General features: G+C 27.2%; 4 protein-coding genes across 5 annotated transcripts; 2 read left to right on the forward strand and 2 right to left on the reverse strand.

The window, feature by feature from the left end:
* Positions 1-3: 3 nt before the first annotated feature.
* Positions 4-7649, reverse strand: LOC113557977 (RING finger and SPRY domain-containing protein 1-like). The gene is made up of 11 exons (XM_026963515.1): positions 6774-7649; positions 3634-3799; positions 3355-3534; positions 3201-3267; positions 3001-3141; positions 2818-2933; positions 2606-2749; positions 2323-2546; positions 2101-2256; positions 1926-2039; positions 4-364 (listed from the first exon to the last, which is right to left on the reverse strand). Exons 1-11 carry the CDS (start codon positions 6968-6970, stop codon positions 247-249), a joined length of 1623 nt encoding a protein of 540 aa, XP_026819316.1. The 5' UTR covers positions 6971-7649; the 3' UTR covers positions 4-246.
* Positions 7650-7791: 142 nt separating this feature from the next.
* Positions 7792-12655, forward strand: LOC113557986 (diphosphomevalonate decarboxylase-like). Its single transcript, XM_026963521.1, has 10 exons — positions 7792-8387; positions 8471-8541; positions 8958-9025; positions 10446-10495; positions 10866-10997; positions 11087-11289; positions 11774-11896; positions 11956-12126; positions 12196-12348; positions 12416-12655. The coding sequence occupies exons 1-10, from the start codon at positions 8333-8335 to the stop codon at positions 12548-12550; spliced, it is 1161 nt and encodes a 386-aa protein (XP_026819322.1). The 5' UTR covers positions 7792-8332; the 3' UTR covers positions 12551-12655.
* A 2299-nt stretch (positions 12656-14954) lies between these two features.
* On the reverse strand, positions 14955-17775 carry LOC113550152 (protein stunted-like). Of its 2 annotated transcripts, XM_026951835.1 has the most exons (4): positions 17584-17775; positions 17001-17131; positions 15821-15877; positions 15029-15195 (listed from the first exon to the last, which is right to left on the reverse strand). In XM_026951835.1, exons 1-3 carry the CDS (start codon positions 17610-17612, stop codon positions 15864-15866), a joined length of 174 nt encoding a protein of 57 aa, XP_026807636.1. In that variant the 5' UTR covers positions 17613-17775; the 3' UTR covers positions 15029-15195; positions 15821-15863. The 2 variants fall into 2 exon arrangements, with proteins under 2 accessions (XP_026807635.1, XP_026807636.1); XM_026951834.1 differs by lacking the exon at positions 15821-15877 and having other exon boundaries at positions 14955-15195; positions 17584-17772.
* Positions 17776-17972: 197 nt separating this feature from the next.
* On the forward strand, positions 17973-26956 carry LOC113550150 (importin-7). Its single transcript, XM_026951831.1, has 21 exons — positions 17973-18327; positions 19201-19282; positions 19520-19664; positions 19736-20048; positions 20114-20298; positions 20362-20535; positions 20655-20800; positions 20864-21027; positions 21100-21219; positions 21290-21478; positions 21543-21680; positions 22017-22209; positions 22269-22360; positions 22756-22887; positions 22947-23039; positions 23109-23332; positions 23394-23539; positions 24786-24845; positions 24906-24985; positions 25053-25359; positions 26751-26956. The coding sequence occupies exons 1-21, from the start codon at positions 18244-18246 to the stop codon at positions 26831-26833; spliced, it is 3150 nt and encodes a 1049-aa protein (XP_026807632.1). The 5' UTR covers positions 17973-18243; the 3' UTR covers positions 26834-26956.
* Positions 26957-27047: the final 91 nt, after the last annotated feature.

The raw sequence follows: 27047 nt of genomic DNA on the forward strand, positions 1-27047 counted from the left end.
TAATTCAATAATTTGAAAGAATGTGATTTTATAAGACATCATTATATGTTTAATGTACACAAAGTTTATAGACTTATAATATAAAAGAATGTTATATGTAATGTATACAGGGTTACCCAATGTGTTTTCCCATGTTTCTGTGTTAGTAAAAATGAGATAACAGAAAAACAAAGAATATAACACCCTGTATAAATTTACATAACCATATATAATAATTTGTAAAAAATGGAAGAGATCACATCAAGATTAACTGACTAGGGCTATTACTGTGGCTGTTACAGGAATACTTTCCTGAAATCTGTCGATTAGTTGACGACAAACTGGACATAGTGTTAACTGCTGTGCACAATTTTCACAGTAACCTCTGAAACAAACAAAATTAAATGAAGAAATAGTTATTTGCACTTCTACAGTAAAAATGTTCTAATACATACATGACAATTACTTTATAGTCATATTAGTACTACTCTAGAATAAAGTTTAAATGTCTTAAATATCATATATATACATATGTATTAATTTACTGGGTAATAATAATAACCTGTAATTTTAAATAGTTGTTATATAAACTACGAGTGTACAAACCCCTCCTAAAAGTCATAGAAATTTGAACCTATATCTGACCTGACCAAGCGCTTGATCTCAATACCATTTAATGTATTAATAAAATAGGCTAAAAGTAATAAATATAAAATTGTAATATTTTTTGTGAAAGGAGACACACATTAATAACACTTGATTTATGATTTATGAGTAATATAGCGTTAGATTTTTATTTTTTTTAACAATTTTTTTATCTTACTTTTCAGATATGAGTATATAAAGTATAACAAATTGAAAGTGCTCAAATCTAGTTCAAAAAATTAAAAAATCCATTACTTCATTACTCATAAATGATAATGTTCCAACTTTTAGCCTTGATAATAGGAAAATTCACTCTAATATTAGTTAACAACACATAATGGTTCCACTGAATACCAATTGGTTATGTTGTACATATTCAAGACGGAGAAAACACATATGGATGCATTATATATGTGGCATCCTCTTCAAAATTGATGAAATACAAATTCTATTTTTAAAATATTGAAATTTTATATTTATGACTATTATTATTTAATTTCTATTTTATTTATGATATTAACTATAATAGGGATTTGGATGCAGAGATATAATTATTATTAATTTTACATTAAAATCAATCAATTAAATTTATTTTATTGAAAACAAATTCATCTTGTCTTAATTATGCAATAGCAAATAAATATAACTATTTTTTTTTTTTATCTAAATAAAGATCATACTTATCAAAGTACATTATAAAATTGAGTTAATTGTACTTTTTTTGTTCTGAAAATAAAATAAATGTTACCTACAAAATATTAATTATTTATTCTTTATGCTTCAATCTGAACAGATTTTAGATCTAGTCTAAACAGTAAACAGATAATTAGTCCCAAGCCAATTTTTTTTTAGTGTAATATATTTAAAAAATTGAAAATATCAATTAGTGTCACTAATATACACAGTTATGCTGAAACAGCAGCTTCAGAGCATTTTTAAACATGTAAGATAAGACGCATTTAGGCTGGTAATAAATTATTAGTTAGACTAACTAATTTTAGCAAATAGTTTTAGAATATATCATGACTTATATTTTTCGATTATAAATTATAACAGGGGTCAATCGTCCGTACAACATTGAGTGTAATACAAACATAAAATCAGACAAACCAATAATAATACACTTCGAAAGTGGATAGGTTATCTGACTTTGTAAAACTCTAATATGAATAACAAATTTAGAATTGATAGTTTAAGAATATGAGGTTAAAATGAACAAAAAATTAATTAAAAACATAATTTGTCAAAAAAAACTATAACTAATTAAGATATAATAAAAAAAATTAATGTTAAGTACTTACTCATGTTTACAAGGGTATAATATAACATCAGCTTTATGATCAAAACAAATTGTACACGAATCTTCATCAGCTGTCTGCTTGCCCAACAAACCTAATAATCCTAGTCTCATTTGTCTAAAAAATAAATAATAAAATAGTATTTATTTCTGAAATTATTTTTTAATTAGATACTTACTTTGGTAAAATTGTTTTTTCTTTTTCATCCAATTGTCCATGATCATTCATGATACTGAATTTAACCCCTTTGGGTGGATACTTGAATGGTTTGCTACCAAAGTTAAAACGACTTTGTTGGAATGTCATAAAGCTGGCAGCGGCAAAAAACTCTGACCTATAATGCATAAAAATTATATTTATTTTTAAATACATATAGTGTAAATAAGAGTTATCCTCATACTTAGCATATTGAAATATTTTATCATTAAATGCTACAATTTGACCATTTAGGTAGAATGTTGCAGTTGGAGATGGTTTTTCCACTTGTAATAAGCAACCAACTGTGTCACCTTCTCGCCATGGCCTTCCAGATACACAACTTGTACATCGAGCACCATGCCATACTAGTTGTCTGCAACCATCGTAAGCTACTGAATATTCATCATCACCTATACCATAACCTTCCTAAAATGATTGTATTTATATTAATTTGATAATAAACGTAATGAAATATATTTATTTACATGATTAACAAATTTTGAATTTCTAGTTGACCATCCAATTTGCATAACACCAGAAGTTAATATTGTTACTTCATAATACCATGTGCCTTTGTCGATTTGGAATGTACAGCGAACACTTTCAAAACTACAAGCATCACATCTAGCCTAGTTAGGTATAAAAAAAATATGAGTTTTTTAGATTAAGAATGTAGTTATTTAAACTATGTTTATACTTCTAAACCAGAAGGACCCAGTTTTAAATACTCGCTAGCATCTTCTTGATTTAATATGGCATTCACACCATCCATAGAAATATTTAAATATGATGATGTCCTTTCATCATCCACAACTAATTAAAAACCATTATAAAATATTATTTTATTAAAATAAATATAAAGATTATATCTGAGTTTTACATATGTTATCTAGTAGCCATTCAGCACAAAACCCGACTTGAGCATAAAATGGTTGATCAGAACCTGTCAACCTTTCAAATATTGACAACATAGCCATAGGTCCAGTCTTCATAAAAGTTTCAATTGTAAATCTGTTTTCTCCTATGAATAAATATAACAGATTTATAAATGACAGAAACAGTAAAAACAGAAACACTTACTTATTTGCGCAAATTTTTCAAGTGCAATTAATGAAAATAATATAATTGATGGATGTACTTGTAAATCCTGAAAACAATATTCACTAAATATTTAACAATTCTTTCTATATACATAATTTAATAATTAATGTTGATGTTTTTTAGTATTACTCACCATATTATTGAAAAGATAAGTCAATGTATCTTTAGTTAATAAAGCAATACTTAAAGGTCCGGGTAACTTGTCAGCAAGTATCCCTAATATTACACAAATGTTACGATGTTGGTCAACTGTTTTACGTTTAGGAGTTTTATTTGACAAATCTAACATTTGTGATAATTTCATTACAGTGTCCTATAATAAACAAAATAAAAATTTAACAAATTATACAATCTAAACTAAATTAATATATTTTTAAATAAAATTTGAAAAATGTAATTATTTTGTTTTTACTTTGTCTGGTAGAGGGCAATCGTCAAGAATAACAGTTATAAGAGCTGGACTTAGTGGATCATCAAGGGGAATGACATGAATCATAGACAATACCACTTGAATCCAACCATCGCCATCATCAGCAACCCAATGTAACTTTCGCAAGGCTTCTGGAGCTTCAGTACCACTGTAATATTAAATATGATTAAAAAATAGTCTGATTGGAATGTTTTTGATATCAATTTCATCAAGTTTGAACCATATTTTTGATTCATTTTTCTTTATTTTAAAAATGATTTTATAATTTTAAAGTAACAAATAAATTAGAATAGAAAAATACTTTTGCTGTGAGCCCCCTTTACTTTTAAACTACCTAGTGTTTTTTTTTTTTAAATAAGTTATTATGAAATATTAAATTGCAAATATTTCAAAACTATAAGTGAGAAATGTGAAAAAAGTAATTGAATATGAGAGGTAAGATATGTTATTAATCTTTTTAGGTATATTATAATAGCCTGGTATTACTAATTTGCATTTGACTGGTTTATGTTTTAGAGTTAAGACATATAGTATAGCTATTTAATTTTGAGAGAATCACACGCCAAATAATTTTTCATTCAATTAATTCAACTGATTTCAATATTGAAAAAATCACACAAGAACTTTCAAAACAATCAGTATTTTAAGTAATTTTTCTCAATTATTCTTATCACTACTTAATTGCCTAATTGAATCGAAGCATTGGAAGCAAAGATTAGACAAATAAATAACGATTTAGCCTTTGAATTTTTCTAAGGAATTTTTTATCAAATTACAACTGTTTTTAATTTTTTTATATACTTTTTGGTTATCGTACTTCAACAGCCAGCGACAGCCGGGAAATATGGTTTCCGTGATCGTACACTGTGCTGTATGATACAAAATATAACAAAATAATAGTAATAATATTCTTTATTATAATAAATTTATAAAATACCAAAAATAATTAGACATGGTTAAAAAATTCATACCTCCTTCATAAAAAGACTTTCATTTTATTTGGTATTATAAATATAATATAATAGAAGTTCTGCACAGAGTAGGATAACGGAATCCATATTTCTCAGCCGCCATCCGTTGAAGTACAATAACCGAAAAGTACCTATGTTTGTCTCAATTCACCGTTAATATTACTAATCAACTACGTTTTTTTTAGAATATATTTCAAAGATAATACCGAACAACAGGTGTTGGGTTGATATTTAAGCAATAATGTAAATGGTTTAATATTTTTGATTATTTATGACAATATTAATTATATTCAAAGGAATAATTTTTGTTATGTACTGATTAAAGATATTAAATAAATCCAAATTTCTATCAAGTATAATATGAAGTTTTTTAATTTCTTAAAAATATTCAAATTATACATTTTACATTTATAAAGACATTATAATATATTTACCGTAGGTAATTAAAAATACATTTTAGATAGTAGGTATAATTAATGTTTGAACTTTATGAAAAACAATTATTCACGAAACAAAATAAAGCATGTTTTATATTCAGAAAACAAACTAAAAAATTTTTTTTTAAATTATAACTGAAATGTTATGTTTAAAATATTTTGTTTACATTTGAAATAGATTTAGTTTTAATCTCATTAAATGCCATGAAGTGTGATTATAAAATAAGCTAATCGTTTTGTAGCTAATAAGCAGACTAATATCCTACATTCCAAAAGTAAAATGTTGATTATAACTCATAATATTAGTAAAATACTTAGTATGTCTATGATCGCATAAATATTTAAGTCAGTTAACATTTTTAATATAAACTTTAAGCAATTAAATAATGTATTAACAGTAACATATTAGATAAATGAAATAGGTGATAATAATTAATCAATTTAAGTACATTAGCATATTTTTAATAGAAAGATTAAAATAATTACAAAACAATTAAGTAGGTAGGTATGTAATAGGAAACTAAAAACTTAATATTTAAAAAAATTAATTAAACCATTACCATTTAAGGCCTTTTAAACTTTTAAAAATAAAAGTATAAAGAAAATGAAAATCAATATTTGTAGTAAAATCTACTGAAATTAACATTTAATTATAATTATTTAGATTTTTTTTTTGTTATGATTACATAATGAAAAGCTATTTATTTTTTAAAGTTAAATGGAAAGAAGGTATTTATTGAAAATAATATTGCAAGCAAAAATAAAATTAATGTAAGGTTAAGAAGGTTAATTACATAAAAAAAAATTGAGTAACATTAATAATTTTTTATGAAACCCTACAGAAAAAATATGTGGTTATCACAGGGCATCTTCTACATACAATTGATAAGTTAACTTTTTTTAGTACCTAATAGGTATTATTATACCTAATATTTTAAATGAAAATATATACTCTTTTATCATTATATCTGTATTTGGATAATAAATTTGTAATTTAATTGTACATTATATTTTAAAGAAAAAATCGGTAGGTACTGTATTGTGTATTGTAATCTTTAAAAATTGACCTTATGATGCATTTCAGTTTTTTTTTTAAGTTATAGTTCAGTCACTGGATTTTTTAAATAATAACCATTCTAATGTACATATTTTTAGATTGATCTTTGTCTTTCTAGTTTTTATATTTTATTTTGTTGAGTTATAAGACTGTGTTCATATAAGATTAAGCATTTGCTTATAATATATTTTCATGGATGTAACAAAATAAATGTACATAATATAAATTAACTTTTAAGTATAGTATTAATTATATAGTAGATATTTAAAATTACTATGTAATTATTAAAATTTTTTATATGAAGAAAATCATAAGGGTTGTCAATTCTTATATTATGATTATTCCAGCTTTAGTATCTGGCCTAGATGTACTTAGATTTTGCACTGATCTTCAAATTTTTTATATTGTTGGAAAATTATAAAAATTGTTAAATAGTTGCACAGTTAAAGATGATAAATATGTTATATGTACCTAATTATTACAGTTGATTGATGATTTTAAAAATTTTTACAAAAAATGTATATCTTACAGAATCTAAAACAATAAATATAGACTTATATAATGGTATAGTATAATATTAGTCTATTGTGAGAAAATTATAGTCTATAGATACATAATTTCTAAAACATAAACCTAGGTTGCACGGAAAATGCTTACTTCTCAATAAGTCCCAAGTTCTTGATAATGCTCAAGGTTTGTAGCACAAGCGAATCGGTCTGTCTGACCGAACCGCTGCGGCTACGTCGCCTGCCAAATATGAACCGTCTCCGTTCGCTGCCGTCCGCGCCGTGCTGACCGAATATGTTCGTAACATTCTCGCCGTTATGACACGATTTACAATGGAACGCACCCATGAAAACAGCGACGACAAAAATGACGACAACGGTAGGAGGAGGGATACGAAAAATAAAATTCAAAAAATCGTCACTTTAATTAATTGTTGCTAAATGGTAAATCGTCGGTATTATTCAAGTTCGTCCATCCGATAGTCGTGTAGACGATTGCCTGACTCCGGTGCACAGCACGCTGCGACGGCTATCTATGGTCAAAATATTATTGAATTCTATTCTCGTGCAACGAGCAGCGATTGCCGCGGTTCAAATCAAAAAACATTATTGACTCCGTTGGAACAGACTAAAGTCAAGTGCGCCATTAACGTTGTAGAGTGCTAACCGACCGCGCGCGCGCCCGCCCGCTCGTGTGTATGCGTGTTCAATATTATATACGTCAACAACAATAAAAATACATATTATTAAATGCGGAAAACGATAAAACGCGCGCGCGTGTAAGTGTGCGTATCTGGTTTACGTTTAGTATTGTATGTACGTGTGCGTTTGTATACAGTATTACATTACGCACTATGTATCGAGATAATTGTTTAATGTTTTGTACGTTTCATAGACACAACTATAGCACATAATATATATACATATATTTATCTATCATAGAAAAAAGATTAAATATAAGTACGGTTGATGATTCATCGTTAAAATAATAATAATAATAATAACAGTTGAAAAAAAACTTCCTATAGTAAAACAAAAAAAAAAACAAGACTCAAGAGTTTCAGCTGATGTTATCATCAGGCATCAGCCATCCGGGCGGCGCGCATGCATCGCGGACACAGTGTGAAGGTGACGTAAACAAAGAGTGTTTACTCGATGATAATAAATCGTGGGCCAGTACCATGTGTGTGCCCCGGCGCGAATGATTCAAGGTCAATCGCCGAAACCGCCCGGCCCCCGGCCATTGGTCCGCTGGCTGCCGTGTTTTTCTACAAGCAGAATGGGCGCGCGGCTGAACCCGACCGTCCGTCCCCTACCGCGTTCCCCCCCAAACGGAGTCTTCGGATTGCCGAAGTCGAAGTGTGGAGTGAGGACGATGGAGTGGATGAGTGAGTAACAACGTCAATCTTCCATTTACACGGTTAACGGTTATACCACCAGGTGCCGAATGCACACTGTACACGTCCTCACCGCCACAACCCGGTCACCGTACTCGCATTTCGTAGTATAAGTACGACTGGACCGACATGCTCGACCGTTAGTTGTTGCTTGATCGTTGCTCGGTCATCTAACGCATTGTCCAAGTTCGAAACAAACAGCAACGTGGCGTGTATACGATACTTAATTTACCAATTTTCCTAACGTCTTCGTGACTACGCCGGACGCCACAAAGGCTCGTTATTTCTTCGGTCGTTATTCTTTCGAATTGTTATGGATAAAGTCGTGACGTGCGTAGCACCCGTCAACATAGCCGCCATAAAATACTGTGAGTTCCCGCGCTTTTCCACTTATAATTCAATCCTGCTCAAATATTATATTTATTATTTTGTTTTTTTTTCCTGTTTCCAGGGGGCAAAAGAGACGAACATTTGATATTGCCCCTGAACGATTCTGTCAGTCTAACATTGGACTGCGATCAAGTGAGTTTCTACTAAACACTTATACTTGTACTATATTACTCAAAAACAACAAGGCCATTATTTTTGCTAATTTACTGAGCCTTTGAAATAAATGATTTAAATTATCATTCTAAACTGTATTTGTAGACAAAATGATCAAATTCATTTTATTTTTATAAGAAGCAAATTTTTTTGACGACCCACTGGATCATTTGACAAAACATATTTAAAAAAATGAGCAAAATTATTTATGGGCTGTTAGTAAATACCTTTTATCTTGAATATTGTCTGAATAGACTTCAAAATCTAGTTTATAATTTATTATAGTAATTATTTTCAATAACATCTAAATTTACAACAAGAAGAAAAGGGAATAAGTCTATATCTTCTATTTTAAGAATTGTTGAACTTCATTTAAAAATCTATTTTTTTTCCAGATGCATGCTAAAACATCTGTTATTGCAGGACCGTCGATAGATGAAGACAGCGTTTGGCTAAATGGACAGTAAGTGACTTGATTTTTTAATAATTACTCTTTAAAGTGGTTATATTAATTTCTAAATTGAGGCCAGTGACATGTTGAACTAGTCATATTGAATAACAATGGATATTTTAAATGGCATAAATCTGCTACTGATCTTGATTCACTTGTAAGATTTGCTTAGTCTATTGATAGATTCCCTTTGACTATTATAATATATTATCTTATTTATTCAAAATATGTATTTTATAATATAATATGAAGTATAATTATCATAACAATAGTGAAACCGACAACGCGGTAAAATGAATAAAGACACTTGACATCCAACTTTAGACTACTTGACTAATTGACAGCATGGAAAAGTTACCCATAACATTAATTTGAAAGTTTAATATTGCTTTATTTTTATGTGAATTATTTATATATATCTGTATCTAGTTTGTAATGCTTGCATATTATACCATACGATAATAATAATATTAAAAATAGTGAAGAGAGTTATTATGCATTTATAAAGGTATTTGTTTTTTTTATTAGCATAACTGAACTGTGGATTAATAAATATTTCTAATCCATAAATTTAATTTATTTTTTTCTGAACTAAAAACAGTTATTTTAACTATCAGTTTTTTTTATTATATAACATTATAAAATCCTTTTTATATAACAATATTTATTTACATTTTCTACAACATTAACATTAATCAATTTCATTAATAATTGTATTCAGTTCAAGTAATACATTGAATGATGAGACTAATTATTATATAAAATGTTATCTACCTTACATCATTTAAAATAATGTTGTATTTAAATATTTGCATTAATTTAAATGTATTTATTTCAGTAATATTTTATGATTTGTGGGTTATTAATATTTAAAAATAAATAATAAATAAATTATATAATATATTTGTACATTGTACTGTTGGGTTTATGTCTAAATAGAAATCAATGTGTATAACTAAAAGGAACCATTTAATTGATGTAATTAAATAACATATGAGTTATGGATTATATTATTTTCTTCTATTAATACGTACACTCAATTGCAATTAAATATAATTAATAGTTAAAATTTAATCATTAGTTTTATATATTTAGTTAATTATGAGAAACATTTAATAAATATTTTTTTTTATTAATAACCCCAATTGAATTGCTTTTAAAAAAAATGTATGATAGACTAGTAATTAATATTTATTAATTATTTATAAACGTGAATTGGCCATTATTTATATAATTAAAATAATTATGTGTACAGCACTACTGCTATTGAATTTATCACATTTAAATTTAATTGGAATTATAAGTAAATCATAATATCAAAATAGGACTACCATATTTATATTCATAAGTAATTCTATTATGTTTATTTCAATAAAATATATATATAATATATATTTGATCCTTAACGACCTAATTGATTATAACATTTCAGGATTATGCCCATTGAAAGAAACGAACGTCTAAAAAAGTGCTTTCATTTAAGTAAGACTATATTCTAATAACATCAATTTAAAATGTATTCATTACTTTTTTATATTATATTATAAGTTCTATTTAGTTTTAAAACCATTTTTAGTTTTTCTTATAAATTTGTTACATCCATATTTTTAAATTCTGAGCCGAGTAATGAATTATTTATATTATTTGTTTGTAGGGTTATACATTGTTTTGTGTTTACTCAAAATATTAAATTGTACCATTTATCAATAGAAATGCTATATTTTTATAAAAAATAGCTCTTAATATTTTTTATTTATACATTTACTATAAATAATGAAATTATTGATAAACATTCGTTAAAAAAAAAATTAAAGATTCAAAATAAATGTGTGTATATATATATTTTTTTTAGTAAGAAATTTGATCAAAATACGAAAAGGTGAAAATAGTCAAGAAGCTAAATGGAATATAAGGGTTTGTTCTGAAAATAATTTTCCTACTGCAGCAGGACTAGCTTCATCAGCAGCTGGTTATGCATGTCTTGGTTTGAAAATTTTCTAAAATCATATCAATTAAATATTTAAAAATGTATAATTATTTTGATTTTTTTTTCTTTGAAAATATTTTTAACAGTATTCACATTAGCTAACGCTTTTGGCTTGGTTGATGAAGATCTTCCATCTATAGCAAGACAAGGTAGTGGAAGTGCATGTAGAAGCATTTATGGAGGATTTGTTCATTGGAAGGCTGGTATTGATGATCAGGGTTCAGATTCTACTGCAGTTCAAATCGCTGCAGATATGCATTGGCCAGAAATGAGAATTATCATACTAGTGGTAAAATAGGTCTTTATATCTATTAATTTTAACTATGCTACCATTGAAGGTTACAATTTTTGATTACAATAATGTTGTTATACATTCTAAGTGAAATATATTAATTTAACAATATTTTTTTGATGACAAACTATTGAGTTATACTTTAAAATTTAAGTTTTTATTAATTGGTAGAAAATTAAATCTAGAAGTAAATACAGTCTTAACGTTACTTAATACCAAATAGTTTTTGGAATTCAATAATATACTCATTGTTTCAAAATGTATCACAACATTAATGTAGCACTATACTCTGTCCGGCGAGAGAATGTGCCACAAACCGACCAAAATCAGTTTTTCTGCACATTCCCCAATGATACCAGCCATAAACAAACCAGTTTTGATAGTATGGTGATGTGGAGGTTTGTACAGAATCGGCGCATTCTCTTGCTGGACAGACTAATATAAACTCTTTTTTGAAATTATAATTCATATTGTTTATTAGGTTAATGATTCTCAAAAAAAAACTAGTAGTACTGTAGGAATGAAACAAGCAGTAAAAACAAGTGAATTACTTAAATACAGAGTTCAAAAGTGTGTACCTGAAAGAACAAAAGAAATCATTCAAGTATAATTATTTCTGAAACACTATATAATAGATGCATGAATGCTATATTTTTGTTTTAGGCCATAACAGATAAAAATTTTGAAAAATTTGCTGAAATTACAATGCGAGATAGTAACCAATTTCATGCAGTTTGTTTAGATACATATCCTCCTTGTGTTTATTTAAATCAAGTATCACATGATATAATATCTTTTGTTCATGATTATAATGAAGCTGTTGGCCAAATCAAAGTATATGACTCTTTTTTATGATGTTTAAGTTCTTGTCAGTGTACTTTTATGGTTTTTTTACTATTTTAGGTTTCTTATACATTTGATGCTGGCCCAAATGCTTTTTTATTTATTCAGCAAAATGATCTGAATTTATTTATGTCAGAATTAGTTAATGTTTTTCCATCAAAACAACCTGATTCTTCATATTTACGAGGAATTGTGTCAACACTACCGTATAAAGTTTGTTATTCAGTGAGTTATAATGATTTGTTCAATTATTTAATTCCTATTTTGTTATTTGTTTCAGGTAAAACCATATGGATTTAAACCCAAAGATAAAGATCTTTTGAAGTACATCATGGTCACTAAATTAGGTAGTGGTCCAAGATGTGTCAATGACCATTTATTAAATGATGATGGTACTCTTAAATCAAACAACTAAATTTTAAATTGATCAAGATATTTATTAGTTACTTTAATTAATTGTTATATGCTTTTTTTTGGAAATATTTATTGATGTTGCCAAATTTTCAACTATAGTTTTATTACATATATAATTTATTGGTTTATTATTAGAGTTAAATATTTATATTTAAACGGGCAGTAACCCAAAATAAAAGACAATATTTTATATATAATTTTTTTTTGTCATATTTATTTTAGCGCGCACAATCTGTATAAAAGATTTTTACAATAAGCACAATAGATGAAGGGAAACATAAGAGTGCTTAGTTAGCTTGATCTAAGAAACTATTCAATAATAGTACTTTATTGAGTGGGTAGTAGTGGTTAGTCAACTATTTGACTAATAAGTCAACATCAGCTAGGGTCACATGGAATTGTTCGGGAAGAGAGGTTTTTTTTATTAGGGCGTTTTGGTGATTTGCTAGTTTAAAGTGGAAACGTTTGTATAGAATTTTAGCGATGTTTTCGACTGTCAGAATAAGGAAGTCCTTGTGGAGAATACCATTCAAAATACATTAAGGAGCTTTAGTTATCTGTCAGAGGCATTTAGATTTTATTTATTTTTGAGACTGGCTTTCAGCCAGGGTTGAATTCCGTAGGATTAGATGAATTTGAGGAATAGTTTGTAGATAAGAATTTGTTATGTAAATCAGCTTTGCGCTATCTGAGTGTTGTCAATAATTTAATAAATAACCTATAATCAACAATTTAATTTATATGAATAAAATTGTATACATAAGATTAGTAAGTAACTATATATTATACACTTACATAATATTGGTAGAAAGGGAGGGTGGATTGTATCATCTAAATAAATCATTTTTGTGGGTTGTGGATTAAGAAAGGTTGTGCACCACTAATGTAAAGTGACATGTTTAGACGAAAGGAGGGGGCAAAGCTGTTCTTGACAATATTGTTAAGAAATATTAGTTTGTAGTATATATGGACAGCCGATGTGAAACAGTGATCTAGGTAACAAACATTTTGGAAATTTGGGAGAGGTTGGTTGTAGAGTGTGATAGGTTAGGTTCTGAGACGAGTGTTATTGGCAGTGGATGAATTTTAACTCTTTAAGTTTGAATCCCCACTCTTTTTATTACGCCGAGAGCATATTAAAAGGTGGGTTTTGATAGTTGGATCTTGGATGCCTCATGGTGGTGTGCTAAGATGGCTTTATCATCGGTGAAATCACCAGTGGTGGTGGATTGGTCTGATGTGTACAGTTGAACAAGAGAGGCACCACTACTCCTTGTATTAATAATTTATTTTTTATTTATATCCTACCTTTGTATACTTGTTAATATACATTTTTAGGACGAGTTTTTATTTATATTTTTGAATTCTTCAATATATTATTACTTACTAATAAGCATGTACAGTAGATACTCTTTTAACCGTCTCTGTCGGGACCAAGACAATGGCGGTTAACTGAAATACAAAACATACTTTTTCAATAAACGTAAATATTTTACAATGTAATTTGGAGACGAAAATAGTACCATACTAAAAAAATATTAAACAAAATAATCTATCATCTTCTGTTTTTTTTCTTCTTTGAGGCTCAAGCTTTTTGAAGGGCCACATTTTCGTATTTTAGATTTTTACAAAGAATTAAGACCTATGTTGCATTTACCTCTTCTTGTATCTCAAACCGATCAATCCATTTTAATAACATTGCTTCTGCTTCTGTGTGTCTAGTTGGTGGTCTTAAGTGAAGCATTGAATCTTTAAAGTCGTCATCAACTTATTTGTCAACGGCAATGACATTAAAAATAATTTGATCATCATTCAAAATTTCAATGATCACATCATTAACTTTTTTTTTTGACGTTGACCAATGACAGATAACAGTGATGGTTAAACAAGTTTCTTCTGTATCACCAAATTAGGATACAAATTTGGTGGGTATCTCGTAATATGCACAGAACTGTCCTAACATACTGAATAATATATTAATAAATGTTGAACATTTGACTTAATTATTTATAATTAAAATAACATAGTATGAAATACCACCATGTTAATAACAAACAATTTTGAAACAGCAGCAATATTCTTTATTACAATTTATTAGATGTGTCTTCTTTATTAGAACTATCCTCAATTTATTAAACGATAAATAATTTGTTTAGCTTGAAAATCAAAATTTGGCTTAAATTAATGTTATTTTTACTATTTAAAATATACCTATGAGAGTCTCAGACAACTTCCCATTTATTTTGATAGTTGATACAATAAGTTTTTAGTTCCAAAAACATAGATTTAAATATTGTAACAGAAAAAAAAATCATAACTATCAAATCAATAATTTTGGTCAACTAATAATATATGTTTATGAAAAGAAAAGTATCATAATAAATTAATAAATATAACACAATTTTCATATTTTATAATCTTACATTTTTATTAAAAAAAGATTTTTTCAGCTTTATTACATAAAAAAAAAAAACACTAATTTGTAATGATAGTTATAATTATACATAATTATAACTGATGTAAATTAATATGTAAGTTTGTTTATTAAATAAATTACATTCAGTTGAACTAAAACAACATGTTACAATGAATTTTACTTATAACTTTGAATGTGTCACTTTTGTTAAATCGACTATTGACCTGGCTCTAAAAGAAAAAAAGAAATAATTAAATACTTTTACAATTTAGAACCACAGATTTAGGTTAATTATCTAAACTCATAAAAAAAATACAAGCTATTATTACACACAAATTAATATAAAAAACTATAACAATCAATAACTAAAAAAATTAAAAATTAAATTCATTCAATTTTAGATTAAATATTAATTGATAGTGAAATCATTTATCACAATTTTAAAAATAATGTTTTGTAAGTTCAATAATAAATGTTTTTTTTACATTAATCAATATTTCTTTACTTAAATATAAAAATAATATTTTAATTGAAAAATATTAAAGACATTTTTGAAAAAAGAATTTCTGATTATAGAGGTTTTGTAGACTTGTTAAGTATACATAATATGAGAACTGTAATGTATTTAAAAATGATTATTCATCTTAAAATTTGTATAAAATTATCTAATATTTTTATATTAAGCATAATAAACAAATAAAAATGTATTGTTTTTCATAACTATTGTTTACATTACAAATAATAAACTTTATATTATATGCATACAAATCAATTTATTTAAATTATTAGTATATTTTGAACAATCGACCATGCAAAAATTGATATTTGCTAAATTATAAACACACTATAACTTACTAAAAATGTATAACAATTTTTCAATTGTTTAATTTATATAAGTTCAAGCTTTTTCATCTGAAATATTGCAATTTTATATAAAGTTTATAATATTAAGAAACTGCTACAATATTAGTTTTATTTATCTCATAAAGTTATTTATTCGAATATTTTTTGTTAACGATTCATAATTTAACACTTCAATTAAAGAAATATTTTATGGCAGAAGTCTACTACAACATGTGCATTATTTTAGATTTTAATAGCATCAATGAAAATCTGCAGAATCTTTACACTCTTTTTGGTTCAAAAGTAATTACCAGAAAACAATTGTATTTTTGTCAAAAAAAGACCATCTAAAACCTATGGGGAAATTAAGAAAAACTATAGATAATATATTATGTTGATAGAATTTTAGATTTAAACTAATTTAATTTAATAATTTAATAACGATGTTCAATTATTTGGACATAATATTTTAAAGTATACACTTATATACACTTAAAACATTTGTGTTACTAACCTGGGCTCAGCATAAAAAAACTAAACGACTAAACCGTAACCTTTGATTACACCTTTTCAAAACATTTCCTAACTAAAATAATTATACTAGTATTAATATGAAACTGCTCATATATAATTCTTTAATCAGATCAGTCTGAACATATGGTATCTAGTATGGGGTAATGCAAAAATAAAAACAAAATATAAATAAAATACAAACTTTTCAAAACATAGCATTCAAAAAACTTTTCAATGCTCCCTCTTGCGCCTTTAACCACACTACTCACTCTGATCTAAAATTAAAATTAGTACACAAAGAAGCTACAAATTATTATCAACGCTTCCACAATTGTCTTACTTTCAACAGCAACCAAATCTTGCAATAAAAACTATTCCTGGAAACCCACCCAGACATTTAAAAAGAAATTGCTGTTGTGACCTGTTTGTTCACCTCCCTCCCCTTAGTTAATATAAAGGCAGAAGCACTATCACTATAGTTATTTAATTATACAAAAAAAAAAAATAAACTCAATCGATGAGTATCATAAGTAGATGATTTCTCACATCAAGATTCGCCAGTAAATATTTAATTATATTATTCATTTGTATATATTCTACTCTAACCACATAAACCTATTGTGCCCTAAGGTATAGATTGTTTATTACTAATACAAAAAAAAAAAATATTGAAACTTACTGGATGGCTTTCCCTTAACCCATGGGGTAAATTTTACATGTGTTTCATCACGTTTGCTTGCATTAGCTTGGAGTTCTGGTTTCAACACTCTCCTTACAACTTTTGCAGCGATGTTGGAATAATTAACATAGCTACAATCAAAAAAATAAATGAATTTAATTAACATGTTAAAAGTTATGTTAAATTATAAAAACATTTGACAAATGAATTTTCTTCTAAATCAAAAATATTTTTTCAATTGAATGCAACAATGAGAACAATAAATGTAGATATTAATTATATAAATATATATTTAATCCATCTCATGTCTGCTGGTTCACATAAAAGATTGAACAACAATAAGTTTATGTGGAGCTTTTACTCGAGATTGGATTTAATACAAATTGAGCTTGGAAAATAATTATATAGGTTAATAATAAAAATAAAAAGATAGAACTTTGGTTTCGCCATTAACATTGAAAGGTTTAGAAAACGGGTCCCGCAAAGTCGAATAGTATACGGACCGACACCTATTAGGACCGTATATCTTAACACATTGCATAATTGCATAATTACACAGCTTTAAATAGGCGAGTATTATTACTTCAATCCAGCGGCCCTCCAGTAACTCATGGTGATCGATGTTGTGAATGTCTAGTTGTAGCGAAATGAAAAAATGTCAGGGGACTAAGAAAGATTGTACTCCAAAAAAATGAATAACGACAGAACGGACGGACGTGCCGAATCAAAATATAATTTTCTCCCTAAATATTATATAGTATGTACTATGTAACATTTAAGTACATATAAAAGATAAAACATATGTGCAAACGACAAGGTGATAATATTGCTGGTCGAGATCACCTTCGTACAGTGTAACCATAAAACGTGCACATAAGATCCCTTGATTACTTCTGTGGTCGATTCTCTTACTCTTTTCTTCAGTTTTTGGGAAGCACTGTTGATAAAAAACTAAACAAAAACGATTTCCATTATGGCGGTTGTCGGGTTGATCAAGAAAATGGAATGCGATTTTTGTCATCACGTGATTTGTTCGAACTGATTCGTCGCCGCCTTGGCCCTCGAGTCACATCGCTACCGTAGAGGCCCTAACTCACGTTCCGCGCGCGCATACTTTTACCGATAGCCGAATACCGATTTAGTTTGCTACGTGTGCGCATCTTAACAACGTCCTCGGTCAGTCGGAACTCGGAAACGACTCCGCGCCGTTGCTCAAAGCTGCAGTTCCACCGCCACTGTCATAATGGACATGGAGAAGCTCACTGCCTTGCTGAACGCCACGCTCTACCAGCCGCATAGAGGCGAGGCAGAGGAACAGCTTCAGCAAGTAAGCATGCTTTTTGTCTGCACCCGGCCCGAGCACCCATAATAATAATAATAGTCTACCCACATGCGTCATGCACACCGTTGAAGGTTATGTGAATTATCGCACTAATTATGACATGAGTATTTCATTGGGTGATTGGTGACGTATTATTTTTATATCGTTAATATTTTCTTTTTCGGTTTATTAGGCCGATTAAGGGATAAACGTACATACGTCTACATCAGGGTTGTTAGAAATGTTTGTCAGCAGAATCGCCCGCCAAAACCCTTTACCGGAATTACGTCCCGCTGTCAGCCACGTTTTTCGCATCGTGTATCGTACCTTTAGCGGAGGGGAATTTTTTTCGTTGTAACCTTTTCAAAGCACAACGATGCTGATATTTTATTTGTTCATTATAAACTGTAGTATTGTTGCCACCATGTGTAATTACATCATCGTTATTGCAAGGGCGTTTAATTATAACAAGCAATTTGTTAAACGTTAGATTGGAACAATTGATAAAAAAAAACGTAAAGGAACAAATAAAGTAATGTGTTTTAAATATCTTGCCCATCAATGTGATATAATTGCACCTATCTGATGTTAAATATACCTTGAACTCTGTATGATAGACTGCATACCTTGCATTACACAGAAGAATTTGTTTTAAACGGATACTGCAATCAGAACAATTTAAAAATATATAGTCCATTCTACCTGTTGATATCAAATTTATGTTAATTGATATCCACAATATTTTCATACTATAGTCTTTTCAATTCTTTATCTTGATTTTATATTTATAGGTTGTATTATTTCAATATTTATCTTGAACTAAGTATATTTAAGGTAAAAGTATTATGTAATTACCTAACTAGATTTATTTATTTTTAGATACACAAAATTGCTGGATTTGGTCCATCTCTACTACAAATTGTTGTTTCTTCTGAAATGGAAATATCTACACGACAAGCAGGTAAAAAATCTGACATTTGTAAATTAGGGTTAACAGTATTAAAGTTGGTGCTAGATATTTTATATAGTTTTAGATACCATGTCTTCTTTATTAATATTTCCTCTTTAAATATTACCTAATAATATATTGTATCATACAATTTAATATTCTAGTATTAAATAATGTACCAAAAATACTATTAACCCCTATATAAAAAAATGTGACTATTCATGCATAAACATATTTAATAAATTAAAGGTGCTATATATCTGAAAAATTTAATGTACCAAAGTTGGGCAACTCGTGAGGACGAACCAAATAGATTTTCAATTCATGAACATGATCGAGTATTAATAAGAGATACCATTTTAGATGTTATAGTTCAAGTACCAGAATTATTACGGTGAGTAATTATTCTTTCTTTTTATTTAAATTTACTTATTTTATAATAATGAATGTATGCATTAATTTTAGAACACAGCTAACTGTTTGTTTGGTAACAATGTTGAAACACGATTTTCCTGGACGCTGGACCAATGTTGTTGAAAAAATTAATGTTTATTTAAAAAGTGATAATTCAACATATTGGATGGCTGGTATAATTGGTTTTTCAGCTTTAATAAAAGCTTTTGAATATCATAAGGCAGATAAATCTCCTATACATGCTGCAGTCAAAGTATTGCTACCATCTATATACAATGTCATGGTTCATTTAGTTAATAATTCTACTGCTGAATCTGTTGCATTGCAGAAAACTGTAATTAAAAGTTATTTCAAACTTATACAAGTAAGAATAACCTTATTATCTAATCAAATATATTATTCTGCTTAAATATATAATTTATATTATAGTTCACTATAAGTCCAGATCTAATGGAAAGAACTACTTTTACCAAATGGATGGAATTGTTAAGCATAATAGCATGTAGTCCAGTTCCAGAAGAAGTGAATCGTTTAGAACATAGTGAGATAGATCAATTACCTTGGTGGAAAATTAAAAAATGGACATTTCATACTATGTATAGAATTTTTGAGAGGTAAATATAAAATATAGTTATATTAAAAATAACATTTCCTAATACTAAATTTATTAATTTAAGGTATGGAAGTCCTGGCAGTGTTTCCCAAGAATATCAGCAATTTGCTGTATTTTATGTTAAAACTTTTTCTGCTGGATTTATAGAAATAATTTTAAGAATCTTAGATCAATACCGAAACAAAGTATACATCCCTCCAAGAGTCATGCAAATGTGTATGCACTATTTGAACCAATGGTAATTGATAGCTATTAGCTAAATAACAATATTATTTTTTTTATAATTAAAATATCAACAAAATTTACATGGTAATTTATTAAAAGTATATTTATCATTATTTTATTTTGTATCATCAGTGTTAGTATTGGGCATACCTGGAAAATGATTAAACCACATATTGCTGCAATTATTCAAGATGTGATATTTCCACTCATGTGTCATTCAGCAGCTGACCAAGAGTTGTGGGAAACTGATCCACAAGAATACATTTCTCAGAAATTTGGTAAATTTTTAATTTTTAACATTATTTAAACTTGTGATATATTAAAACATCATTTTATAATAGATATCTTTGAGGATTTAATATCTCCTGTAATGGCTGGTCAAACAGTGTTACATTCAGCATGTAAAAAACGTAAAGACATATTACCCAAAGCAGTTCAATTTATTGTTGGTGTTATAACTTCAAATGATGCTACTCCATCTCAGAAAGATGGTGCTCTTCATATGGTAAATGCGATTTTTATTTTTAACTGTTTAAAATAAAATGTAATTTTTGTATTAATTGTGATTGTTACATAGCTTGGAGCACTAGCTGATGTCATATTTAAAAAAGATATGTATAAAGATCAAGTATGTAGTATGTTATATCAACATGTATTTCCAGTCTTTCAAAGTCCGCATGGACACTTACGAGCTAGAGTATGTATTTCAATAGTAACATACTTATATTATATTGGATAATTTTTATGTTATTTTCTTTTTTATTTAGGCTTCTTGGTTTATACAACACATATGTGAAATTAAAATTAATAATGATAATGTTTGGAAAGATCTAGCAACATTATGTAGTAATGCTTTATTAACTGATAAAGAACTTCCTGTTAAAGTTCAAGCTGGATTAGCAGTTCAGGCATTGTTGATTGCTGAAAATAAAGTTGAACAACTTTTAGAGCCTAGAGTATGTCTATTTATAAATAATTTTTATTTTAAGAAGGTATTTAATGCAGTTAATTTTTCAACAGATTAAAGAAATTACACTTGAACTTTTGAAAGTACTGCAACTAACTGAGAATGATGATATTACGAGTGTTGTGCAAAAAGTTATTGCAACTTATTATGATAAACTTGCACCAATTATGTATGAAATTTGTCAGAATTTGGTTTGTATTTTATTTATTATTAATATTTTAGTATTGCCTCATATGTATAAATAAAAGTAAAAGTTAATCTTTATTTTAAATCACTATTGTGAACTAGATTAGATAAAAAATGTTTAGAAATTATTTAAATATTAAATACACTTACATATTTTATTTTTAATACTTCTTAGGACATTACTCGAAATTTTAAATAAACCAACCTCTATGTATAGATTTTGAAGTAAAGCTTCAATAAATAAATCTGTCATTTAATTTTTATATTTTATTATCTTTAATTTAAGTTGTTAAGATATAATAATCAAGTTCAAAATGTAATATTTATTTTATTATTATTAGGCAAAAACCTTCCTTCAAGTTCTTCAGTCTGATGAAATGAATGATAAAAAAGAAATTACTGGTATGAGTATTTTAAGTTGTATAGAAACTATATTAAGTGTGAATGATGAGCAACCACTAACTATAGCAGCCCTTGAGCCAGTTGTATTGGAAGTCATAGTTCATATTTTTAATACGCCAGAATCTGGTATCGGTAAATAAATATGCAACAATTACAAATATAATTTGGTTAATTAAATTTTTTTCTTTAAGAATACTATGAAGAAGCTTTAAATTTAGTATGCGATTTAACCAGCCTAGAAGTTTCAAATAACATGTGGAATGTTTTGGAATTAATTTATAGAGTAAGTTATTTATTATTTCTATACATATTATTAAGGTATAGAATTAAAATATGTATATAGCCTATTCAAAATAAGAAACACAGTCGGTGACGACCAGTTTATGACGGACAACACCCGTGGATATACTCGTTTGTCCTAACCTATCTGTATGCCTGCTGTGTTGTTGAGCCACACCCATGCGTAATAGTTGGCCGCCGACTATGTTTCTTATCTTGAATAGACTATAAGATTTTGAATTTTGTGACTAATTAAAATTTTGTTTGGTTTCACATATTAATCATATTGATTTTAATTAAGACTTGAATTATATTGTAGATTTGTTAGAATATAGAATATATATTTATAATCATTTAGAATGTATAACTTTAAAATCATTAATTTAATTGTTTGTTTAGGTCTTCCAAAATGATGGAATTGATTATTTTGTTGATATGATGCCTTGTCTTCACAACTATGTTACTATTGGAATGGAAAATTTAATTGCAAATGAAAATTTAATGTTAATTATATTTAACATGTGTAAAATTGTTAGTAATATATTATCATAATTATTTTAATATTAAAAATTTAATATATATAATTTTAGGTTTTATCATCAGAATCTGGTGAAGAAGCTGAATGTCATGCTGGGAAATTATTAGAGGTTATAATTTTGCAATGTAAAGGCCGAATTGATCATGTAATTAATAACTTAATTTAAATATTTTTCATGCTAAACAAACTTAATTTATTTTTAATGTATTTTTAGTGTATACCATCTATTGTTGAAGTAGTTTTGCAGAGACTAGTCAGAGAAATTAAATCATCCGAATTACGAGCAATGTGTCTTCAAGTGATTGTAGCTGCTATCTATTATAATCCACATTTATTATTTGAAACGCTTGATAAATTACAAATGTCCATGTCTACAAATGAATCTATTTCTGTCCATTTTATCAGACAGTGGTTACAAGATACAGATTGCTTCTTCGGGTTAGTTTAAAACTAAATTGTTTGGTCTTAGTAAGTATTATAATTTTGTTTATATGTTTAGAATTCATGATCGTAAGCTGTGTGTTATGGGTTTGCTCACTTTAATGGCATTATCTCCAAATCGGCCTATTGCTGTTAATGAACATGCCAATCAAATTGTGCCTTCAATGCTAATGCTATTTGATGGACTTAACCGTGCATACTCGAGTATGTATAAACATTGACACAGTATTTTATTTTTTTAAACTAGTTAAAAAAACCTTAAAATTATTCAATATCCTTTAAAATCCTAACTAATACCTAGATATTTTCTAGACTTTTTCACTCCTTGCAAAAGTTATATTCTCAATAAAACATTCAGCTTCAGATGACTAAATAAAAAAATGATTAAATAAATTTATTTGTATTAGGATTAAGAATTATTTGTTTGGTGTAATAACTAACCAAAACTAAATGAAAACTTAAAAATTGGTTTTCTCTATGATTAAATCTGTTATCAAGTCCATTGACCTGAAGATCATTGATTATGAAGAAAATTTAAGAATAGGTTATATCTTAAGTTTCAAAAACTATTTTGGTAGAGGAAAATAGTTATGATAGGTTCATAACATGTTAAGTTTATTCTAAAATATTTATATCTGGGTGTGGTATGAAACTTATTTCTTGATGTTTCATGCAGCTACAATCAAATACCCAAATTAGTTTATCTTCTATTTTCAATCTTTATAGCCAATTGAACGTTAATTAAAAATATTATTAGCCATAAGACCTTAAGATTTAACACCCACATAAGTTGTCTCCGTCTTGCAAGTGCGTAACATAGTAAATTTACACTAAGCCATTCATATTTAGATCCGTTAGTTTAAAAATAAGAGTGAATCAACCTATTAAGAAGCTTGATGGTAAGATCATCATCTATGTTTGTATATTGGTTTTTTACAATTATTCAATTTTTAAGTGAGTTATAAGCATTCTTAATTAACGCTGTATTGTATATGTATAACTTGCTAATAAATAGTACTATTGTTAAAACCAGGTTTGTAAGATGGAAAACAACGTATGTGGTTGTGATGTCTTAATCAGTAATAAATTAAACAATAAAAAAAAAAATTATTCAAAACTTGAAGTGTGCTCACATATGCTTACCCATTAAAAATTATTACTTATTGCATATACAGATTGATTTAGGCTTTTATTAAAAAAACAGTTCAATTTATTATTTTAACATTAGATATTAAAAATAACCATGATTTTGAAGAGTCATGATATAAAATTATAAACTAATATTCATTTAAGCCAAATTTCTTTTCAAGTTGATATTTGTTGTTAAAACAAATTGCTTTTATTATTGTATTGTATAATTTTATTTTATACAATTAGACAAATTAAATTAAGTGTCAAACCCACTGAAGAAATACTTTAAAAATGTTAAAATATAAAATATTATATTTAGATAGAGACAATCAACACGATGATGAAACTACTGATGAAGAAGAATTAGATACTGAAAATGGCAAGTTAAAAAAGTTTTCTAATTTTTATGAAATTATTGTTAACAAATTTTTAATTTTAGAACTGGCTACTGATGAAGATGAAGTCGATGAAACTTTAGCTTATGCAACTAACAAGAGAAAACCTTTATTTATAACAGATGTATGTTAAATTTTAACTTGTTAAAACAACTTTTTTAATGTTTTTTTAAAAAAAAAATTATGTGTAGAATTCTGAAAATGTTGATGAGGACAGTGATTCTGATGATGATGATGAATACGAACCACCTGAAGAAACAGTGCTCGAAGTATATACAACGCCATTGGATGCAGACCATAATAATGTTGATGAATCAATTGATGTATACATATTATTTAAAACTGTATTGTTAAGCATCCAACAAAATGACCCAGCCTGGTACCTAGCACTCACTAATCATTTAAATAGTGATCAACAAAAGTCTATTAATGAATTAATGGTTGTTGCGGAACAGCGTCGGGCTGAGGTTGAAAACAAAAAGAAAGAAAAACTAGCAGGTATAGCATTTAATTTATCCTTAATCTTATATTCGTTTGCTGGTATTTTTTATAATTTACATAATTTTAATGTTAGATGTAAATAAATTATATACCTCAGGAATTTGAACCAAAGGACTTAATAACTAAGATCTTTTAGTCACATTATCATAATACATCATTAGTTCTCGGGTACCTTTGTATTAAGAAATTTAAAAGTTCATACAATTAATATTTAAAAACACCACAAATACCATATATATTGTCTTTGTCGTACATGCTTTACTTTGTCTAATATAGCAAATTTGTATTTAATAAAACCAATTATGTGATGTTTAGCATAGGAATTTTTCAATGTATTAATTTTAAGCTAATTATGAGTATGTAAAATATTTCCAAGTTGAAAGTGCTCATAATTAGCTTTACCTTTAATATGTTGAGATACTAAACATTAATTTAAAAATATATTTTATTTCTAGAAATTTAAAATATATTGATGTACCTGGTATATAAAAGTATTAAATAATACATAAATAAATATTTTACTGAAGGTAAAAAGTAAATTGGGACTAAAATTAAAAAATAAAATAATATTATCAAGTTGACATAGTTCTTTATACCATTTTTATGAAGATGAATATTCTTTATAATTAATTAAATGATATGCAAACATTTAGCTAATTTACATCAATTTTTAAACGTTATCAATTCATCATGAACTATTTTTATACTCACTTGTAGGTCTATTGATTTTTGCAGTATAAATTAAAATAACTTAAAGAATTTTAGAATTTATTGATTATTACTTAATCTGCCATGAGTCGCATCATTGTTTGTAACACGTGTGGTTACACTCTGTGTTTTGACCATATCCTTACATCTCATGTTTTTTAACATTTTGCATATAAATGTAATTATTGATTTACAAAAATTATACTAAGATTAAAGTGAAAATAAATTAAAAATAATTTGATTGAAAGAATATGTTTGAATATAATACAGTTTTGATATTATTCTGAAAATATCGCAATCTTCCTAGAAATAAGAGGTAAATGATTGAATATATTGTTTTTGTTGATTTTTCCATTTAAAATTATACAACGAAAATATTACGTAATAAAATTGATACTAAGTATAGTTGCACACGGTCTTTTTGACCGGTTACAGACTTTAAAAGAAGTTATAATTTCGACAAATAATAATTGACTGTTCTAAATAGTTTTAAAAAATAGGTTATGATGTACATTAAAGGTAACAAAATGCACTAAAGTAAATTACTCACCACGACTTATTAGTAAAATAATAAACTCACAGTCTAAAAGACAGTGATGTGTCTCATGGCGTGTTAAAAGTAATAATACAATAAATTATATCAGTATACAGAAATTAATTAAAATTTTATTATGTTTCAGGTTTTAAATTTGACCAAGCTACTGTTCCATCCACGTTTAGTTTTAGTAACAGCAATAATTCACCTTTTGCTTTTGGACGGTAACTGGACAACTATATTTTGACGAATAATATTTGCTTTTACTATTCATTATTATTATTGTATGTTCAAACTATATACAAAATCATCTAAACCAATTAAACAACATGTTGTTATCATAATTTTAAATATTGTGTTGAAATTAATATATTATTACCAACTTATGCCTAAAACAGTTTTGTTACTTATATTAGTGTAAAAATTATTACTAAATTCTAAA

The sequence above is a fragment of the Rhopalosiphum maidis genome, chromosome 4, assembly GCF_003676215.2.
Source record: "Rhopalosiphum maidis isolate BTI-1 chromosome 4, ASM367621v3, whole genome shotgun sequence".
NCBI classification, from domain to species: Eukaryota; Metazoa; Arthropoda; class Insecta; order Hemiptera; family Aphididae; genus Rhopalosiphum; species Rhopalosiphum maidis.

Bases quoted from the DNA above. Each gene is read 5' to 3' on its own strand.
- LOC113557977 (XM_026963515.1), bottom strand. From the start codon at position 6,970: ATGGGTGCGTTCCATTGTAAATCGTGTCATAACGGCGAGAATGTTACG. The intron at 3,800-6,773 runs GTAAGCATTTTC...TTAATATTACAG, and splicing joins AACTTGGGACTTATTGAGAA to TGGTACTGAAGCTCCAGAAG. The intron at 2,040-2,100 runs GTAAGTATCTAA...TTTATTTTTTAG, and splicing joins GAAAAAACAATTTTACCAAA to ACAAATGAGACTAGGATTAT.
- LOC113550152 (XM_026951834.1), bottom strand. From the start codon at position 17,612: ATGAGTTACTGGAGGGCCGCTGGATTGAA. The intron at 17,132-17,583 runs GTAATAATACTC...TTTTGATTGTAG, and splicing joins TGGAGGGCCGCTGGATTGAA to CTATGTTAATTATTCCAACA.
- LOC113550150 (XM_026951831.1), top strand. From the start codon at position 18,244: ATGGACATGGAGAAGCTCACTGCCTTGCTGAACGCCACGCTCTACCAG. The intron at 21,220-21,289 runs GTATGTATTTCA...TTTTTTATTTAG, and splicing joins ATGGACACTTACGAGCTAGA to GCTTCTTGGTTTATACAACA. The intron at 21,479-21,542 runs GTATGTCTATTT...ATTTTTCAACAG, and splicing joins AACAACTTTTAGAGCCTAGA to ATTAAAGAAATTACACTTGA.
- LOC113557986 (XM_026963521.1), top strand. From the start codon at position 8,333: ATGGATAAAGTCGTGACGTGCGTAGCACCCGTCAACATAGCCGCCATA. The intron at 8,388-8,470 runs GTGAGTTCCCGC...TCCTGTTTCCAG, and splicing joins CATAGCCGCCATAAAATACT to GGGGCAAAAGAGACGAACAT. The intron at 12,349-12,415 runs GTTTGTTATTCA...TATTTGTTTCAG, and splicing joins TGTCAACACTACCGTATAAA to GTAAAACCATATGGATTTAA.